The 19,707-nt window shown below is 45.8% G+C and overlaps 1 protein-coding gene across 3 annotated transcripts in view; it reads right to left on the bottom strand.

Annotated features, from left to right (window-relative positions):
• Nucleotides 1-19,471, bottom strand: part of FGF14 (fibroblast growth factor 14) — a 423,436-nt gene extending 403,965 nt beyond the window's left edge. For 2 of the 3 annotated variants that reach the window (XM_075740678.1, XM_075740694.1), the window contains exon 1: nt 18,614-19,471. In XM_075740678.1, coding sequence (XP_075596793.1) covers nt 18,614-18,821 — 208 coding nt within the window. In that variant the 5' untranslated portion in view covers nt 18,822-19,471. The remainder of the gene's footprint in view (nt 1-18,613) is intronic. The other variant, XM_075740717.1, reaches the window with a different exon arrangement.
• Nucleotides 19,472-19,707: the final 236 nt, after the last annotated feature.

The following is a 19,707-nucleotide window of genomic DNA, read 5'->3' as shown; positions in this document are numbered from 1 at the left end:
TCATTTCCAGGAACAATTAATCTTAAAGGCAGCAAATTTGAACCTGCTTTTTGCTACTAATCCTTGTAACATAATCAAAGGTTAGCATTTTCACTTGGGTAAAGCCTGAGACACAGACAGGGCCTTCAGCCTGCTAGTACTGAATTGATACAATTTTTGCATCATTGATCCCATCATTCACCAAAATACTGAAAGACGTTGGTAATACTATAAAGTTGTGAAAGATTGGTTAAGAAACTGAACATTAATTCTACCCCTAAAAACCAAACAGGCCAGCTGCACCTTCCATCCTTCCATTTTACGAATAGATCCCATTTATTAAATAAGCATCGGAAAATTTTCTCTCCAACACTCATCCAAGCCAAGGGCAGTGTTTCCCCTTACTGAAAAGACCTTCAGGCTGGGGTTGAATGCTCCAAACAAAAAGAGGTTTTTTTGGTAACACAACTAATGTTCCAAGACATGACAAGTGAATCATGAGCCCGATCCCACCATTAACAATACACTCTACCTTTAAGAACATTTTGTGATCTGTTAACAGCAGACTGGGAATTTGTATAATGTGTATTAACCTATTTATCCCTCAAATTATTACTAGACCTTTTAAACTAAAAGTGGCCTGCAAAAAAACTAAAGTCTAATAGAACTAGCATCCACTGAAAAATCCTTCATGCTTCTTTGTACATGCCAAACTATGAGATATCAGGGCAGTAATACCAAAATTGACCTGTGAGTGTTCTTTCAGGTCATGTACATCCATCATAAATATGACTATTTGGCTCCTGTATAGACATTATCATCTTAAATCCTCATTACAGTATTGCCAAAAATGGAGCAAAGTTGAGTGGACACAGCTGAAACGGCTGCTGCATGATGAAGAAGAATCAAAATAAAGGTAATTTTGTAAGTATTAACAGACTCATGGTATCCATGAACCTGGAAGAACTGGAAGGGAGTTGAGTACACAGTGAATAAGGTCACTATAGTACACAGAAGCGCAGGAAGGCTCTCTATAATAAAATTAAAACCTTTCTTTTTTTCCACCCTCTGTAGAATAGAAGAACTTTTAGTAATAAGACCCACAAATTTTGATATCTGAGCCACAAAGCCTGACGCTCATTTGCGGGACATCTGGATTTACTGGCTTTGATCTTTCCTCCCTCTACTCCACTCACGCAAATCCCTCTGCACACAGGCTGGATGTTACAGTGAGCAGAGCATGTGCTCTCTCTAGAGAAATTTCAGAAGCCTTTTCCCTTCCCATCTGTTATTCGAATCCACCCTAATTTGTTCTGAGCAGAGCTTGTTCTCAGAAGGGCAGTATTTGCCCCACAGTACCATAAACTCTAAGTTCAAGACCTCCTCACTCCTAAAGCAAAGGTTTCTTCCGTTACAAAACGGCTTCATCACGGTGAACCTCATCAGGTGGCGGGGCCACACGCCACGCTCCAGGGATGACAATAATTGTCACTATGGCATTGAAATGACCAAATTGAAAGCACCAGATACTTTCTCTCATCACTGAAGGGAACTGTAGGAGAAAGACCGTGAGATCTCTTATGGAGCACAACAGAGGTGTCCTAGCTCTCAGGCTTTTTAAAATCCGTTAGAATTTAAAATACACGGACACATACAGTCCTGCCGAGGCCCCGCACCGCAGTGAAGGATGTGAACTGACAGGAGCTTTGTGTTGTACCCACAGAAGTGGAGGGTGGTGAGAAAGCCTTGCTCCAAATCCCTTCCCCAGGCAGAAAAATTTCCCCGCTGGGTGCTGTAAAGCAGGATTTTCACTCTCCCTCTAACAAAGTTACGTGAAAGGAAGACGGGCAGAGAGAGCTGAAGGAGGAAGGAAGGGAATAAGCAAATGGACAGTAGTAGAAGCCATGGCAGTAGCAAAAGTAATTTTCCCATATCCATGTCCTGTGTGGGCTAAGAAGAGGAAATTCAGGTTGAAGAACTCTGTTAGCAGGATAACCTCTAATTAGGTAATTACGTGTCTAGGAGCAAGAGCAGTCCACCCAGTCATCGGCTGTGGAATATTATGGCAGAAAAGATGTTTTTTAACAGGGCTGTTACAGGAAATGTAGGAGCAATGGCTAATTTATGACCTTGAAAATAGTGTGGCGACACTTTGCTCAGTTATGAACAAAACAGAAAAAAGAAGACAGGAATGCAAATGCACACTGATGTAAAATGAGCTCGTAAAATTATCTGAGCAAAAAAGCTTCAGCTTTCAGGTATGAAAGCATTGGGTGTGAGGAAAGATCTGGCTCCTCTTGAAGTGCAGGTATGACTTAAGCATGCGAAGTACCACACTCCAGACACTCCTACCCATCAGCACTTAGACAACTGTTAATGTAGAACTGCTCACCACTAATTTAAACAAATTGCATATAATTGGTTCCTACAAACCCTCCAGAAAACATTGCTTCACTACCTCAGCCACCTGACTGTCTCAGTGTCTTTTCGGTTTAAAAGGGTTAGGCACTCACAGAGGGTACCACGAATGCTGGCTTTAGTATCACAGAGCTTTTTGGCCAAACTTCCCTCCTAAGTCAAACAGCCCTGAACTTAAAGCAAGAATTTTTACATTTTGTTTTGGTGATGGACCGTTATTTCATAATTACTTGAGTGTACTGCAGTCCACTGGGCAGCACGTTACGTACTGGCCGTGCCACCAGTCTCTTTCAGAAGCTTTATAAACTCACCATTATATCCAGCCTTAAAAGAATAAATATTTTTAGTGCTATTCTTTAAAAAGTACTGCTAACATCTACTGATGCCACATATTTCTACAATAGCTAGATCTTTTTGTACTGGATTTTAAAAAAAAAAAAAAATCGTAATACTGTTGTTGCACATCCCCCTCAGGGAGAAAACATTAGTGCCGTGTATCAGGGGCAAGGAGACTACCAGGTGACTTGCTTACCAATTTGTATACCACAATGTTTGCAGTTTGAGCTTTCATTCTCTGATATTCCTTTTTTTAGAAGTATTTTTCAAAAGGATTAGAAATTCCTGCCAACTCAGCCTTTCATTTTATAAATGTGCTTCGAGGTCCTTCGTTGAAGACACATTGAGACTTCTGAAATCTATTTGTGTAACCTCCAGTTTGTTCTGGTTTCCACTGTTGCCTGTACCTAATAGAGCAATGAAACAACCAAGAACTTTGGGATTCTGAGAAAAAGCTCAATTCTCTTTAGATGGAAAACCCAAGAGGACCGTGTCCACATGGTGGGAAATTGTTGTTCTGTCTCAAACGTTCATTTGCTGCTTGTTCTATTTGGTTTCTGTATACCTAGATTAGTTTCATTATACATTAATGCCCTTGAATGCAAACTGGGGAAGACATGCTTGTTCTGCAAATTAGTCACTGTAAGTTAAAATAGATGAGAAGATGGAGCAGACTGAGGCTGACACTGTAAGAATTATTCAAGTAATAGTAGATTAAGCACAGAACCATTTAATCTGTACAAGAAAATTATTGTCTTCCACAGAAAGAGAGGCCTCTCCTTACAGAGTCCAAGGAGTGGTGGATTAGCAAGAAAGGATATGACTATTTAAATGTAGCTACATTTTAAAAACCCCAAAGCAGTGTGCCAAGGCAAAAAAACCCTTCCCACTTCTTTCCCTCTGAGGGCAAAGATCACTTCTATCACAAGAACGGTCCTGTGCTCTGGCCACGGAGAGCATGCTGCCTTTATCCGCCTGTAAAACGCTTCTTTGGAGGCCTTTGATGACCTAATCTGACAATGGAGCACTGCAGCGTAAAGCAAATAGCAAGGAACTTCCAGAAGCAGGGTTAAAGCTGGTGCTTTCAGGTAGCATGCCAAAAATAAAGACACTGTAAATGAGGAGACATCAAAAAATTTCATTTCCCCAGCCCGGAAGGGCGAGTGAAGAAAATGTATTTTCACTCTTGGAAAGAAACTCAATGCAGTTAGTCTGGCCCAAATTGGCTTAATTGCCATGCCATGTGAAAGGTTCTAGACATGTCACATTAATGTGCTACTAACTGAAGAAACAACTTTCGAAGATACCTAATGAACAGAATTATTTATACTGAAAGTCTTTTACTCCTCTATTGTTAAAAAGACTTTACTGGCTTAGAAGATTTGACTCGACTTCCAAATTTACAGAGTGGTTAGAGTGGTTTCAGAAATCCCAGCTCTTCGTAACAAGCCCACGCACTGAACACAGCCCCCACTATACTTTATTTTAAGGCAACACAAAACTGTGCCCCATCATCAGAGCTTTTCACAATTGGCTCTATTGTAGGCAATGAAAACATTAAAATCTCTGCTCCTGCTAAATGCAACACCCTTCTTAGTCCCAGATTAAGTAATATTACTTGGGTTTCTTCAGATTTTTAATTTGTAAAGGAACAGTTACCTCAAGAGGTTTTCAGGGAATTCATGAAAAGAGGAATATTCACTGCTTAAATTCAACCTTTTCGTATTTAGCATTAAATTCAAGAGTAAACATACCCTTTGCAGAATCCAGAGATTTGTCGTGGCTAAACCCGGCAGGCAGCTAAAACAACCACGCAGCCATTCACTCACTACTCCCCCCCTCCTCTGCCCAGTGGGATGGGGGAGAGAAAAAAAGAAAAGGTAAAACCTATGGGTTGAAATAACGACGGTTTACTAGGACAGAAAAATAAGATAATACTAATAATAATATTAAAAAAAATACAAAACAAGCGATGAACAACACACTTTCTCACTACCCAAAGTCGATGCTCTGCAAGTCCCCGAGCTGCCCCACCTCCCGGCCCACCTCCCATTTATATATGGAGCATGACATCATATGGTATGGACTATCCCTTTGGCCAGTTTGGGTCAGCTGCCCTGGCTGTGCCCCCTCCCAGCTTCTTGGGTGCCCCCCGCCTACCCGTTGGCAGGGTAGTGCAAGAAGCTGAAAAGTCCTTGACTGCTTGGCAACAACTAAAACATCAGTGTGTTGTCAACATTGTTCTCATACCAAATCCAAACCACAGCACTATACCAGATGCTGGGAAGAAAATTAACTCTTTCTCAGCTGAAACCAGGACAAGATTCCAAGTGCTATAAACTGATTTTCCCTAAAAATATTAAAAAAAACCCAACAAACCAAACCAAAACCCCCACACAACAAAAAAACAACCCCCAATTTAGTATCTCTAATTTTCATTAATATAGGCAAAATACACACAAATATACTGAAGCATACTGTCAGACTATAAGGCAGATCCTTCTAATTCAGAGACTATGACCAGATTTAGGCTGCCGAAATATTCAAAGCATCAATAATCAGTAAAAATGTTTTTTACTTGTGCTCCTCACAACTATATAAGGTAAAAGAGGGACTGGTGGTCATCTGGGGAGAAATAAATACTCTTTGATTCAAGGAAGATCAAGATGCACATGCAGCAGCAACTCAGGTCAGTGTCCATATAGCTCAGCAAAGAGCAGATGGGTGTGCAGTAAAACAACAGGTTACTCAGATGACCGATAGCGTTGACCAGTTTCATTGCACATGCTCACACAAATGAAGGGGTGATCCCTAGTAAGGTGAGTGGGGAGGAAAGCAAGTACAAGTCAGTGAAGTGGAAGAAAAAGGTTTTATTTAGAGACAGAAGAAACCTCCTGTCCTTTGGCTCTTCCTTACCCTGGAGGTGCATCTGCTTCTTGTCAGAGGAAGGAGAAAGGGGAAATCTGTTACTTTCCCCAGCAAGACTAAGCCTCCCTTCCCGTCTGGTTTGGCCTCTTCAGAAATTCACTATGATACATTCCTTGCAGACTCGTGTGGTGCTCAGCTGCCAAACTTACTCCAAAGCGGGGCACTCTGGTCTCTTTCCTCCACCAGCTTTTCACAGGGTTAACCAAGAGCCCATGGGAAGCCCCTTTCTAGATGCTCCTTCCTCAAAGGACAAAGCTGGGATTCATCCCTGCTATTGAAGCTGTAATACCCCTTTTCCTGGCTGGGATGGTGTCATACTCTGTCATTAGTCCAGGTGCGTTCCCACAATGAGGATGGGGGCACAAGTAAATCACCCTACGAGCAGAGCTTGCCCTAACCTTCCTTAGTGGAGGTGAAAGTTTTCTGATCTTCATTGGCTGTGCTCATACTGCTAAATAAAAGAAGTGCTAGACCACTGGTCACCCACACTTGTTCCTTAAGTCCCAGGCACTTTTGGACCACTTCAGTTAGCTCTCTCCAAGCCAAATCTGCTAGGGAGGGTTGTAACTGCAAGTAATATGGACATGAGCCAGCCAGAGCCATTTGGACTTGAATCAATCCCTGGCCCTTTTTAATTAAGCAATATAAATTCAGTCTTAGGTTCCTGAACAACTAGGAGGAGTTTAAGGTGGGGGAAGGATATCAATGCCAAACTGAAGGTGGACAGTTCTTACTCACAGTTCTTACTTGCCATCTGTTAATGAGAAGAGAGTGGCTCTCCCTTTGAAGATACTTTAAGATCTCCAGTATAAGCTTCTTGATGCAGATTTACAATGATCTACTAGGTCTGAATGGCACCTAACATTCCTGGCCTATTTGACTGTGGACTTCATAAGCTATTGGAAGAAAAAGGCAAATTAATATTGAACCTATACTACCCTCTTTCACAGTGCCTAATGCTTGCACGTGTGCAGAAATGCCTTTGAAACCTCCTGATAGGGACAAAAGCTATTTAAATGCTTCTAGTGTTGCCTACCTCTATAGTTTATATCTCCCGGTGCGTGGTGTCTGATAAAAAAAATTTACAAAGCTTAAGATGCAAAGAAGCACATACACTGCACTTTAAAAGTTGTGTTGTAAATCAGTTTTGGGGGGTTGGGGGGGGCAGGGGGGGAATAACACATCTCCTCTCAACAGCAGTTTCTGCGGCAACTACACTGACTGTTTCAGTTTAGCTTGAGGGCCACCCTCATTGAGTAGACTCACGTCTCTCATGTGCCATCTCACATGCAGGTGAGCCTGCAGGTGTTAGCCCAGGCAGCTGGACCACACGTAGGACTCCACATGCCCATGCAGGTCCAAACCAGCAAGGGCTGCCAGGCGTGCTCAGGCAGACGGCATGCAGACCGTCCGTGCGACAGCAGGTAGGCAGGCAGGAGGCACCGGACGCTCAGCCTAAGGTCACCCTGGAGGCCGCTCCTTCAGAGCTCTGCAATGACAGCTGGTAGACTCATGAGAGTGTGGGAGCACCGTCATTTATAAAAGGAAAGCAACATTTACAAGGATATCTCACCTTTAACAAGGTAGCTATAAATGGAATGAATTGAGAGAAGCTAGACTCTCAAATGTAACTCTTTTAGATGTCCTTGGGAAAGAAACGCTTCTAGAAATAGATGTTTTCCATGAAAATGTCCTTAAATTTCAGATCTATTTGCTCTTCAATTGATAAGTAGCTTAATTTCTAAATTCTGCTTGCCTGTAGAACTCTCTATCACTAGCCTTTCTAAATGACTACAGATTCCTTTAATCCCTTTATTATTTACTTTATAATTTCTTTTGTCATTCTGGTTTTTCATCTCCCTCTGAGAATAAGTGGGAGAGAGAGCATCCCACACTATTCATGTATCATCTACACAGCACTTGAAAAAAAATTTCACCTAATGTACTAACATCGTATTCTGACTTACTTTTGTTCAAACTTCATCAAGTTCCACCCCCAAATTTTTAACCTATATATATATGACTACAAGGGCTTAGTATTTATCTTTTCCTCATCTTCCATCTTAAATCTATTAGCAGGTATTCTTTTTGATAGCCAACTTAGACCATAGTCACTCCAGCCACCCACTGAAAGCCAAGGAAAATGGGCCTCAGCAAATATAATAAACCCTCATGCTGCTGTTTCTCCTGATATTTTATTAAAAGATTTTAATCCACCCTGCACAACTTACAGCTTACTTCTGCTTCGGTTGTAAGGTCCTAAACCGCTGCCTCCACTTTCATCTTGATGGCAGCTGGCACTACTGAAATAAAATCATTCTCATCCAACATCTAAGAGGCCATGAAATTAAGTAGCCATACAGTTAAACTACCATGATATTCACCTGCATATCCTTAGGTTAAATTATTTTTTCTCATTGTGCTTAAAGACTTTTTTTTTTAATCGAGAGCATGGTATTTACTTAGGTACCTTGAGGAACTCCTTAGATTGTGTTTTCCTCAATGGTTTATGGCAATGGTCAAAATCAACATGTGTGATGTGGAAATGCTAAGAAAGCCAATGTCTTCTTAGAAGTACTTGCACTGAAAACCTTCAGTGAGGAGAGAATATCTTCTGTGGCCCACAAATCACAGGAATCATCTCCATTTCATGTCAGTAATACCCAGATATATCACCTCTTATAAACTGCAAAGACAAACTGGAATGAGGAAACACATTAGAACACAAAATCCCAGTGACTCCCAGTGACTACCTTGGTGCACATTCCTCCTACCATGAGTAAACTCTTTGATTTTACGGAGGTACATATTACCTAGGAAACTACAACAGCTTTTTTTTTCTCTTACACTTTTACAATTCCACAAACATTATCAGGGTTTAAAGTGCAGTTCAAAACCAAAATAAGACCTCCTTCAAAAACTGTGAGTCTTCGATACAAACACTACATAATGACATATTTGCTGCAAAACAATTTCCTAATGCTTTTAGGTGCCCTGTTCCATGGAAGAAGAGTCCATGCTACAAGTTTCGAAGGTAAGAGAATTCATCTCTGACATGTTTCAAAACTTTGTGCAAGTTGGCAGAGTTCAACACTTCAGAACACGGGGTTGAACAACACATACGGTCACTGGTTTTGCCACAAATGTCCCTGGTCAGCAGGAACCCTAGAGCATGCTGCGCTGAAGTGGCTTGTCATAATCCTCCCATACAATAATGTCTCAAAACTAGACTATCAAAAGTGAACTCAGTCAAAGGTGAACAAGGTGAATCAAAGGTGAGCAAGAGCCAGACCTCAGGTTTGCTCTGTCTGTCCCCTGCTGAAGGTATGGACATATGGGGCATGCCTTGCATCCACATGGGTGTTGCAGTTCTCTGGGAACTCTTCAGCAGGGTACCACAGCCACAAGCTTCAAGGAGACACATAGCACCCATGTAAGAAGGCAAAACCAGGACCTGGAACCAATTCCCTACCACCTCAAACAAGAATTGCTCAGCAATATTATCCCGAAAACTTCCCTGGAAGCTGAGGAATGCAGCTTTAACAGCAGAATCCCACATAAAGCATTTTATCCTCAAGCAAGTAATATCCTCAAATAATCCTCCAAACAAATGAAAGGGATAGAATTTTTTCTTAGGTCTTCTGAATCCTCTTGCTGATTTTACTGTCTTTTGCTAATCAATCACAGTTGCTTTACTGCCTCTGCATTTATGTACTTCTGCTACTGTTCTGCTACTGTAAAGTAGCAGAAAGAGGGAAACCAATCAGTCATAGAGCTCATGCCCAATAAAACAAAGGATAGTCCATCAGCCTACCCTTCATCCATCAAAAATATCTATTACATCAGTAATAACCTGTACAGTCATTCTGCTCACTGCCACTAGCTAATTATTCAAAGTGGTAGAAAGAACTTAAAAATATCTGAAATATAATTAAGGGCTAATTTTCCTCAGAGACGCTAACCCAAAGTAAAAAGGTGAGATGCCTACATAAGCAGCAGGTGAAGGAACTGAAAAAGATGTGAGAGGCTATAATGGAGGTGACAGTGTTTGGGATGGGTCAAGGTCATTTTCATGGAGATAAAACAGATCTGAGTAAAGCCAGGAGACTAGCAAATGTCAGTACTGAAAGTCCTTATAACCCTAGTTTTTGAGGCAGAAAGTCTCCTTCATGGGGACAAACATTAAAAAAAAAAAAAAATTATCCCAGCAAGGGGCTAGGGGGAAATATCTGGGGGGCACAAGGCTTTACAAATTTTAATCCACCTCCTAATGCCATTTAAAAACATGGATTTTACCGAAAGCTGAAAGAATCCAAGCCACAAAATTGCACCTGGGTTTCAGACAGCCTGAAGTTAATTCACATCTGAGATCTCGGGTTGATCTCCTAGTGGGATAATCTGCCTAAATCATGCTTAGGTTCAGTTTCTCAGGGACTATTAGCAGTCTGGGTTTTGACTTGCAATTTCTAGTTTCAAGAAAATCAGAACTGTAAAATGTTTTTTCATATCATGAATTAATAAGCACTACTGTTAATTTAACCCTTGTTAAGATATTCCTCATAGGATACTCTATAAGATATTGCTATACCAATGATTTAACTGATTTTTTTAAGCATTTCCTTACTGTATAATTTTTCCACATCTTTTTCTGTATTTTCTGCTATGTTTTGCACTGAAGACTCCGGTTCATCTCATTCAATGTCAATAAATATACCTATATTAGCAATGAGTAATACGTGTAGAAACTACCAGGCAATAGTAATGCTTCATAATGCACTTCTCTAATGAGAGGTGTGAACTGGGAACTGTTTAATCTGGGTGTTTTGTTTAAATGTAGCAGGACGTGCTTAGAAATACATTTACTGAAAGAGTAACAAGTCTGGCAAACTTGCCTTCTTTAAATTAACATTTTCGGCTCAAACCTCATTAAAGGGCGATGAAATTCCTGTATATTTCCTTTGCTAGCATTGGTGAGAACCAAGAGATTTGTCTGTAAACAGAAGTCTTTGCTTTTATATGCAAGCTCTCTCTCCTATTCAAACCATTCAACACTGGTACGAAATTCTAGTTTTCGGTCACACTAGAGCTTAATTCTTTAAAAGCTTGTTCAAGGGAGCAATATCCTGCTTCCTCCCTCAAGAGAAAGGACTCTGTGAAAACATGCCCTTTGCAGGAGATACTTCCCTATCCCATAGGCCTAGAAAATCCATAGGAATTAACTCCTTTTAGCTGGATGAAAGCAGAGGCAACCTGCCAAGACGGGACTCCCTCCTCCTCACAGCCCTACAGTTTTGTGAGCTTCTGGTCTGTGGTGGGATGGTGGGCAATGACAGTGCACCATCAAAACCCTCCAGTGACTTCAGGAGGACCACAGAGGCAGATCCCCATGCAAAGGGATGTGTCAGCTGCTGTCTCATCTTTGTCCTCCAAAGCCAGAGCCATCATATGTCCTCAGCAAAGGCAAGTTATACCACACAGGAACTCAGATGATAAAAATCTATCAATTCTACTGGAGGGTGTCCCTGCCCGCAGCAGGAAGGTTGGAACTAGATGATCTTTAAGGTCCCTTCCAACCCAAATCATTCTATGATTCTATGATTCTATGAAATGCTTAGTATTTTATGACAGTTCAAGGAAGGATAAGGCATTGTAGCAGAAGTGTCCTTCACCTTATAGATGAGATACTCACCCCTGAAAAGCTCCCTGTGATCGGTAATCACAAACACAGAGCAAGAATAGCAGCGTTAGCCTCTTTTTTCAACAGGAGAAGAACCAAGGAGCACACACTTAAAGTGCAAACCCCTCCACGCCCTTTCCACACACCACGCGGTCACATGGAGCTCACTCCCACGCAAAGTTTTTGACGCCCAAAACTAGAAATGCCGTTTGACGAGTAAAGGTATATAGCTCCTTCACCACCACACGCACTGGCCTGAAGAAAAGCTCTGATTTAAGATTGTCCAGTGACAGATGAAAACCGCGAGGTCAGATTAGGGAAGGGATCAAACCTAGATTTGTCCTGTGTCCTGTATTTTTCTTACGCCACCTAATGCCCAGTGCTGGAGAGAGGACATGTTCAAGAGCTAAGGCATGAGTCCCGCATGTTCTGAATCCTCACTATGTTCTTATCTTTCCAAATGACAAAGCTGCATGAATAAAAACATAGATAACATGATGATTTTTCAGGGAACAGCAAGGTCTATTCCCCTATCAGCTCAGTGAAATACAGACCTTTCTGGAATCTCCTTAAAAAACAAATTTTTCAGAGAGGATTACATCTTATTTGTATCACTGCCTGAGAGCAAAAGCCAAAACAATTCCAATGGAATTAAAATGTTTAACCTTGTTTCGATTCGATTGTCTGATGGGACCAGGTTAATTTTAGTGCCACAAAATGATTAAGCCAAGTAATTTCTAAGATACTACCTTCTCTGTGCAAACATTAAACTTGTTCAGTGCAATTCCTCATGCTGTTTCCAGTTAAAAGCAGGTGTCAGAGTGAAACACAAAATGTGGATATTAAAATTACACCATCAATTTCTGCTAGCAACTGCGTGTCATTTATTGTCATTTGACCCACACAACCATCCAATATTAACTCTCAAACTACTAAAATGTTGATTATGTTCAACACAGTATGTTACCTAAACTAGCACATTGAATTTTACTGCAGAAGGTGTTATTATTCTGACTTGTGCACTGAATTTTACTACAGATATTATTATTCTGACTTCTCAATGCCGTCTCATCAGCAGCTATTTACTTTCCTTGCTTCTATTTAATGGGAGTGTTTCTAACAGAGTATGCTACAGATACACCAAACCTGCATGCCATTTATCCACTAAAAGCCTTTCTCAATTATTTTTGAGGTTTTGCCCTCAAATTCAGTGTGCTCCTGATTTGAATAACAACTTTGTTAGTTATTCACACACTATTTACCTTTGCTGCAGAGTATATTGCATACATTTTGCTTGCTATGATTTCAGTCCATCATGGTCCCAAACACCATCAGTTCGCTTTGCAATTATAACGTTCAGTACTTCTGAGTGGCTCAGAACCTCTAACAAACCACTTTGAGAACATGATATTTTATTTTTTTAATAGCTAGTCTGAAGATGAATATAGTCCTTTGAGCACTTTATCACATGGTGTCCAATCAAAAGATTTTCTTCCCAGTTGCTTTGTTTGTTCTGACAAGTAGAAACACACTCCGTGCAAGAAGCAGGCTGTTTCTGAACTAAACACAGCCCCAGTCCTGCAAAGTTTATTTCTAGGTACGCTGTTTTTCTACCATCCACACTCTTTCTGTACAGTGGAAAGTAGCTCTCAGGTACATTAATTGTACATCAAGCTTTGTGCTACAGCCTAGCAATTTTTTTCTACAACAGAGATTGCAAAATTTTAAGATCATTCAATGTTTTGTTACTCAGTAAGTTGTTCAGTAAACTAGTAATTTGTCTTTGAAAAGCTATCATTTGCTGAAATGCGAAAAGCAAACAAAAGGACCAACAGCATACTTGTGCAATGTTGAAACACCGTCTATGATTTTTAACATGCAGGAAAGCAAAGCACAAGAAAGTAACAGTGTGTCCAAAAATCACAAAAGCCATCTGAAACAGAATTAGGTAGAGAAACAAATCACTGCTCCCAAAGTAACGAGGTCATCCTCCACCGAATGAAACCTGCTCCGGTAGGACCCGGTGCTCACAGGCACATTTGACAAACATCTGTAAATATTCAGCAGAGTTTAATTCGCACACAACCACTTCGTTTATCCAACCACATTCTAGACTCGCAGCGTTTCATCCTACATGCTGAGTGATTACACGAAAACCTCAGTAGTGACTCCACCAACTACGAAATACCACCCCAGAGTCAGTGTAACGCCCTGCTTCCTAATTTTTTTTAGTTTTATTAAGTCCTCTTGAAAAACTGGTTTCCAGTTTCAAACAACTCCCTCCTCTCCAGATTCTATTTTTACAGGCATTTTTTGGACAGAAAAGCTTTGCAAAGGGACAAATTCTGAATGTCTAAATCACTCCTTATCTAAATTTAAAGTCAATAGGAATTTTAGCTCAAAATTAATATACTTAACATAATCGAAGCAGGTTAAGTAGAATAAACATCAAACTCAAATGAAAACTGCATATACACATAAATATTTAAACCAATGATATCTGTAAATACATTTTTCATATTTTCCCTAAGCCTAAGTCATCCTTTGTATATTTAAATTAATTTATAAATGGTCTATCATTAGCAGACATTGAACTAGGTGCAAGCATTTTATCACAGTAGGGAGATGCATGAGCAGGCATAAATTTCACCCCTTAACAAGTAAAATATGCAATTTAATTTGATCAAGAATAATTAAATTTGTATAAATTCACAAAATGTATTCCACAGAGGACAAAACTTCAGTAGGTGAGATACATGTAAATAGGCAATTTTACATTTGAGTGAGAGAAACACACTGTGGCTTAATTAACAGTATAGGAATTATGGTACTCAGGCAGTCAGAGCTGCTTTTCAGACCTACATGAAAGAAACTTCAAGGACCTGATCCTGCAGCTTTTACTGAGGCAAAATACCCTTTGTCTTTTGGTGGGAGGTTTGTTTTCTCTGAGTAAGGGGGGGGGGGGGGGGGGGGGGGGGGAGGGAGAATTTACTTAGAATTCAGGTAAAGACACACTATATATTTTATGGGCAGGACCCAAGCTTCTGCTTCAAACAAATCCAGTCTCGCATGGTTATGCTTAGAAACTTTTTCAAAATTATAAGCGACCATGAAAGAATAGTCTGACTATTTTCCAGAGAAGGAGTTTAAAATGCAGAGATCTGAAATGCCACAGCCAGCGTTTCAGATGCTCTTCTTTTTAAATAGGCTTTGTGTTTGAGATTGATACGGGATTGATACTAACAGCAACCAAATTCCTTTATCAGCAACATATTTGTAGTAATGCCAATTTCCATCTACTCTCCTGTCAACACCCCTGACTGAGTTGGAGAGATGCCTCTCCTTGGAGGTAAATGGAGAGGAAACCTGATCCATCCTCTGTCTGCTGGGCTGCCACCAGGAGAGAAATGTGATAGCAATTCCTGCCATGGGGGCATCCAGTACTCCAGCCAACTAACTCATCTCCCATGGGCACCCTAACAGGTGTCATTTGATTAAAAAAAAAAAAAAATCTATTCACTTGCTGTATTTGCTTCAAAAAACACCCAGAGATACTCTCCTTCCCCATTTCCCCTCAAGCCCCAAATCCTCCCCATGACTTAGCCATGTCCTTACTGATTGTACCCAGTTTAGAGCTTGGGGTGGGAAGGGGTAAGCCACCAGGATGGCATCTTATCATTGCAAGCCCTGGCTCAAGTCTCAAGCAATTTATAACTCTTTGCGAGAAAAAGTCTCTTTTGTCTCACAATTTGTGAAGTCCTCTCCATGTGTATGACAAGCCAGAACGGCAGAGCTAAATGAAATAATTGTAAATGTAAGCGAGGCCCAGCACACCTAGCACATCATTGCAAATATTTTCATGCTGGTTAGGATGCTGAAGATATGTGGAGCTTCATTGCTTTTTGTACTATTAAACTCAGGAATAGTAAAAAAAAAAAAAAGAAATCAATCACTGCAAGCAAAGCCATACCTAGTGATTCTCAAAGTTTTTTCTCCATATGAAGAAATGAAAAGACATACATAATTGTAGCAATCGAAGGCAGCTCCTCTTTCTGGGATATCAAATTTGAAACAAATTTGGTCATAACAAAATTACTAAATAAAAACCTAAGCCTCCTGATGCAACCCTGCCAGAGACTTGCATACACCTCACCAGACACCCCATCCCTCCCAGAGCTCTGCTTGGTGCCAGTAAGCCCGGCAGCCCCAGGGGATGGCAGGGGAGCCCCGAGAGGACATCACTGCAGGGGGGAGGGCTGCAGCCAGAGGTGGAAAGGCAAAGCAAAGAACATCTGGAAATGAGCCACCCGGTCCCGTTTCTGGAAAAAGACCAGCTGTTGAAAGGGACAAAAAAAGTGCACCAGGCCAAAAATAACTAAATAAACTGAAATTACAGCCAGCGTTAGCTGCCTAACCTGCTTGATTTTCCGCACGGTTTGATCAGCGGCAGCTGCTCGCTCATGTGGTGCCTTTTGAGACCAAAAAGTCCAGCCGCTCCCGGAAAGTTTGGCGGGCAAAGGGAGCCGGGGGGGCGGGGGGGGGGGGGGGGTCGCGGAGCCCCGTGCCGCAGCGGGGACGCGGCTCTCCGGCTCCCGCGGGCGGAGCTGCCCGCAGAGGGGGAGCCCCAGGGCCCGGCGCGGCGGGCGAGGCAGGGCATCACGGCACCGGTTCCCCGCTCTCCCGCGGGCGACCGCAGCCTAGATGGAGATGATCTGCCCCCAGAGCATCAGCGGCTGTGGCCGAGCTACCAGCTGATCCGGCCAAACGGGTTATTAGCCTCCCCGGACAGCCGGCCGCAGTTCAGCGGGAACGGGATGTCAGGAGGGGCCATGCGGCTCGGCTGGGCTCGGCGTCCCGGCTCCTCCGCCGGGATCACGGCGCAAACCGTGCGGGTGGCAAGCGAGACCACGGACCCGGCCGGCGGGGACGGCAACCGCAAGCCCCCACCTCCGCCCTCAGCTCTCCGACCGCCCTGTGCCCCTCGGCAGCGGGGCGCAGCGACCCCCCGGGCCGTCCTCCCCCCCTCCCCCCCGGGCTCTTATCGCCGCAGCTCGCCCCCCTTGCTCAGGCCGGCTCCCCCCACCAGGCACCCCCTGGGCCGGCTCAGCCCTCCCTAGGCAGGGTGACAGTGGCGGCGGGGTGCAGTGCCGCTCCTGCCACCAAAACCCACTCGTCCCGTGCAGAGGGGGCAAGTGCGGCAAAGTCCCTGGGGAGGAGGAAAGGTGTGCAGCGGTCCCTGCACCCCGAGCGACACGTCTCGGCTTCAAGAGTCGTTTCCTTATCGGCCTCCCCTCGGCAAGGAAAGGACATGGACCTTTGGTGGGACGCAGGGGGTTATACGAGTCTCCCCCACCCCCCACTCCTCCGGTATGCAAACTGAAAGGTCTAGAAACCACCCCTGCCCCCCGAAGCCCTTTCTCCGCAGCATCGCCTCTCGCCCAGGGCATCACGGCGCTGGAGCCGGTCCCCCCCGGGGGAGCGGGCGGCAGCGGGCAGAGCAGGCAGAGCCACGCCGCGGCTCTGCTCTCCCCCTGCGGTCACGGCCCCTGCACGCCCGGCCCGGGCCCGGGGAGAGGGGGCGTCCCCTGGGGCTCCGAGAAGGTGGCCGGCTGCCCTGCCCCTGCCCGCCCCATCCCGCCCCGGGGGGGCACACGGCTTTGGAAGTTGCCCCCGGCCAGGGGAGGCGGCTCGCGGCAGCGCCAAGGGGCGAGTGAAGCAAAAGCCGCTTTGCGAGAGGCTGAGCGCAGCCTCCGGCGGGGCATTTTCGGCCTCTTTGGTATGCTGAGAAGTGGCTGCTCTTTGCTGCGGCGGCAGCGGCGGGGAGGACAGGGACGAGACGAGATGGCAAACGGGAGCGAGGGGGAGGGAGAAAAAATTCCGCCGAGATGCCCACCTCGACACTCTGCACCGGCCCTGAGCTGGGCAAGGCGGGAGCCGGCACCTCGGCTGCCGGGGAAAACAGGGGTGCGGGCTGCCAGGGCTGCTGCTTGTTGATGTTGGGGTGTCAGAGAGGCAACGAGAGCCTATGATCTACTACACTGCAGTGCCAGCGTCAGGAGCCTCCTGCTCGGGAGCTGCCACTGCAGGGCAGCCGGCACACACAGCATCCCTCTCCTCACAGCCCGGGCTCCAGCGGCTCTCGCTTCCCCAGGCACGCAAGTGCTTGCAGACAACCTGCCGGCCGGGGGGGAGCGAGCACGGCGGCGGGGGGGGGGGGCAGAGCCCCGTGTGAAGGGGGCGGGGAGGGCCGGTATTTCCCTGAAAAGCTCCCTGTTCCCCCGCCCGCCGAGCATCCCTTCTCTCCCACCTTGCTCGCCCAACCGCGGGTTTGGCCGCACGGCCGCCCCAAGCAAGAGGGTTGCAGCAGCAGCAGCGTGACCCCCCGGGACCGGGCGGCCCAGAGCACCTGCATTTGCATTTCTTATGTAATGTACTGCAAGTTTCCCCCTCGGAGCCGGGCTGAACCGAAGCGCATGATCCTGCCTGCCAGGCAGACATGGAGACGCACGCAGAGACACCGGCCTGTGTACCGAGGGTCATCCCGGCAGGGAGAGGCGGAGGAGACGCAGCCAGCCGGGCAGGGCTGCTGCTGCCGCTTGGCATAGCTGGCTGAGTTACCGTCTGGGCACAAGCCCCAAGAAAGTGTCCACCCCCTTTCCTCACTCCCCTCCACCTTCCCGGCCTAGAGTCCCGGGGGGCGGTGAGTGATAAGGGGGAGCACCGAGGCCGTGGGCGGGGGGTGTCGGGCTTGACTTCAGAAAGCCGAGCGAGGCGGGTGGGGGTGTGTGTGTGGGTGACATATTGCAACCTAATCAGAAAGTGCTGTGCAGGACCTGAGTGCTGGCACACTCACCCACCGCAGGCAGGGCCGGCTCACACCAGCACGGGGGACTCGGGCTCCTCTTCCCCAAACTGACTGGGGGCGTGCACGGGGGGCTCACATCGGGGACAGGAGAGGGGGGCTCTACCGGCTTCCCCTCAAAAAGGGTAGCAATATAAAAGTTTCCTCCTTGGAAATAGCACATAGAAACTAGGAGATGCAGGCTGGGCTAGGGTCGCCTTTGATTTTTTTTTTTTTCTCTCTTTTCCGTAGTGACAGTGGCTGAAGCTAATCCAAACCTCTCCTTGCTTATTCATACACGTATGCACATGCATGTCCGTGCTGGCCTCGTTATATTTCCCCCTTCTCCCCTCAGCAGGATTGCAGATCTACCTCGGCGAGCAACAGACAGGGTAGCATAAAAGAAAAACAACGCAGTGTAATGGATTGCTTACCAGTTTGGTTCTTGTTTTTCTTAAGACTCTTGCCACAAAGACACTGCAGCATATGCGATCCTTTGCTGAAAATGTTCCAAAGAAACCACATTGATTTGGGCGAAAAGCAATCCAGCAGCTTATACACCCTGAGAAAGAAGAGATCCTTGTGGTTGCATAATAATAAATTGAGACCAGTTCTCCTGAAGAGGGGCACCAGTTTTATCATAGAAAAAATGATTATATTCCGATCTTCTCCCAGTTTTTTTTCCTCACGTGGTATATTTCTTTGAGACTTTTCAACGGATGCTTTTTTTTCAGCCAGGCTGAATGGTTATTCCCCCTAGATCAACATTGGATTATAACCAAGAGCGTGGAGAAAATAAAAGAAATCCCTTTTTTCAGCATGAAGCCAAACGAAAAGTAAGGTAGTGAAATCCCAGCCGAGGCCAAAACCTCATCAGAGACACCGGCAAAACGCGGAAGAAAGATCCCCAGAGAGAAAACCATAGCCTGGTACTTGACTGCTAGGAGGATGGGTGGATCTGCAGAACAAAAGCCACGGCAGGATCCATCCTACTGAACGACTGCCATTGTGCAGCCCCGCGGCGGGAGAGCGCACCACCAGCACCCGGCGAAGCCCGGCTGAGGCGCAGAGACCGCTGCCGGCCGCGGGCGCGGACCCCGCCCGCAGCCCCCGCCGATGCCCCGCAGTCCCCGCCGCCGCCGCCGCCGCCGCCGCCGCCGCCGCCCCGCGACGCCGCCCGCCCTCTCCCGCGCGGGCCGCTCGCCTCCCGGCCCCGGCTGCCGCTGCGCCCCGCACCGCCGCGCAGGAGGCAGCACCCCCCGCCCCGCGCCGCGCCGCGCCGCCCCGCGCCGCCCGCCGCAGCCTCGGCGCCCAGTCGCCGGCGGGCGCCGGGGGAGGAGGAGCCGCCGGGACCCGCCGGCCCCGATCGCCGTCACGTACCCACGTGCGGCCCGGCCCGGCCCGGCGCGGCGCGGCCCGGCCCCGCCCGCGGGGAGGACAGGCGGCCGCCCCAAAGCAGTTTCGCGGGGCAAAGCGCCGCAGGCCGCTCAGCAGGGACCTCTGCCCCCGTGAAGTGCCCCGGCCCCTG

The sequence above is a fragment of the Balearica regulorum genome, chromosome 1, assembly GCF_011004875.1.
Source record: "Balearica regulorum gibbericeps isolate bBalReg1 chromosome 1, bBalReg1.pri, whole genome shotgun sequence".
NCBI classification, from domain to species: domain Eukaryota; kingdom Metazoa; phylum Chordata; class Aves; order Gruiformes; family Gruidae; genus Balearica; species Balearica regulorum.
Note: the sequence above shows the minus strand (reverse complement) of the source record. Positions and strands in the feature narration are given on the sequence as shown.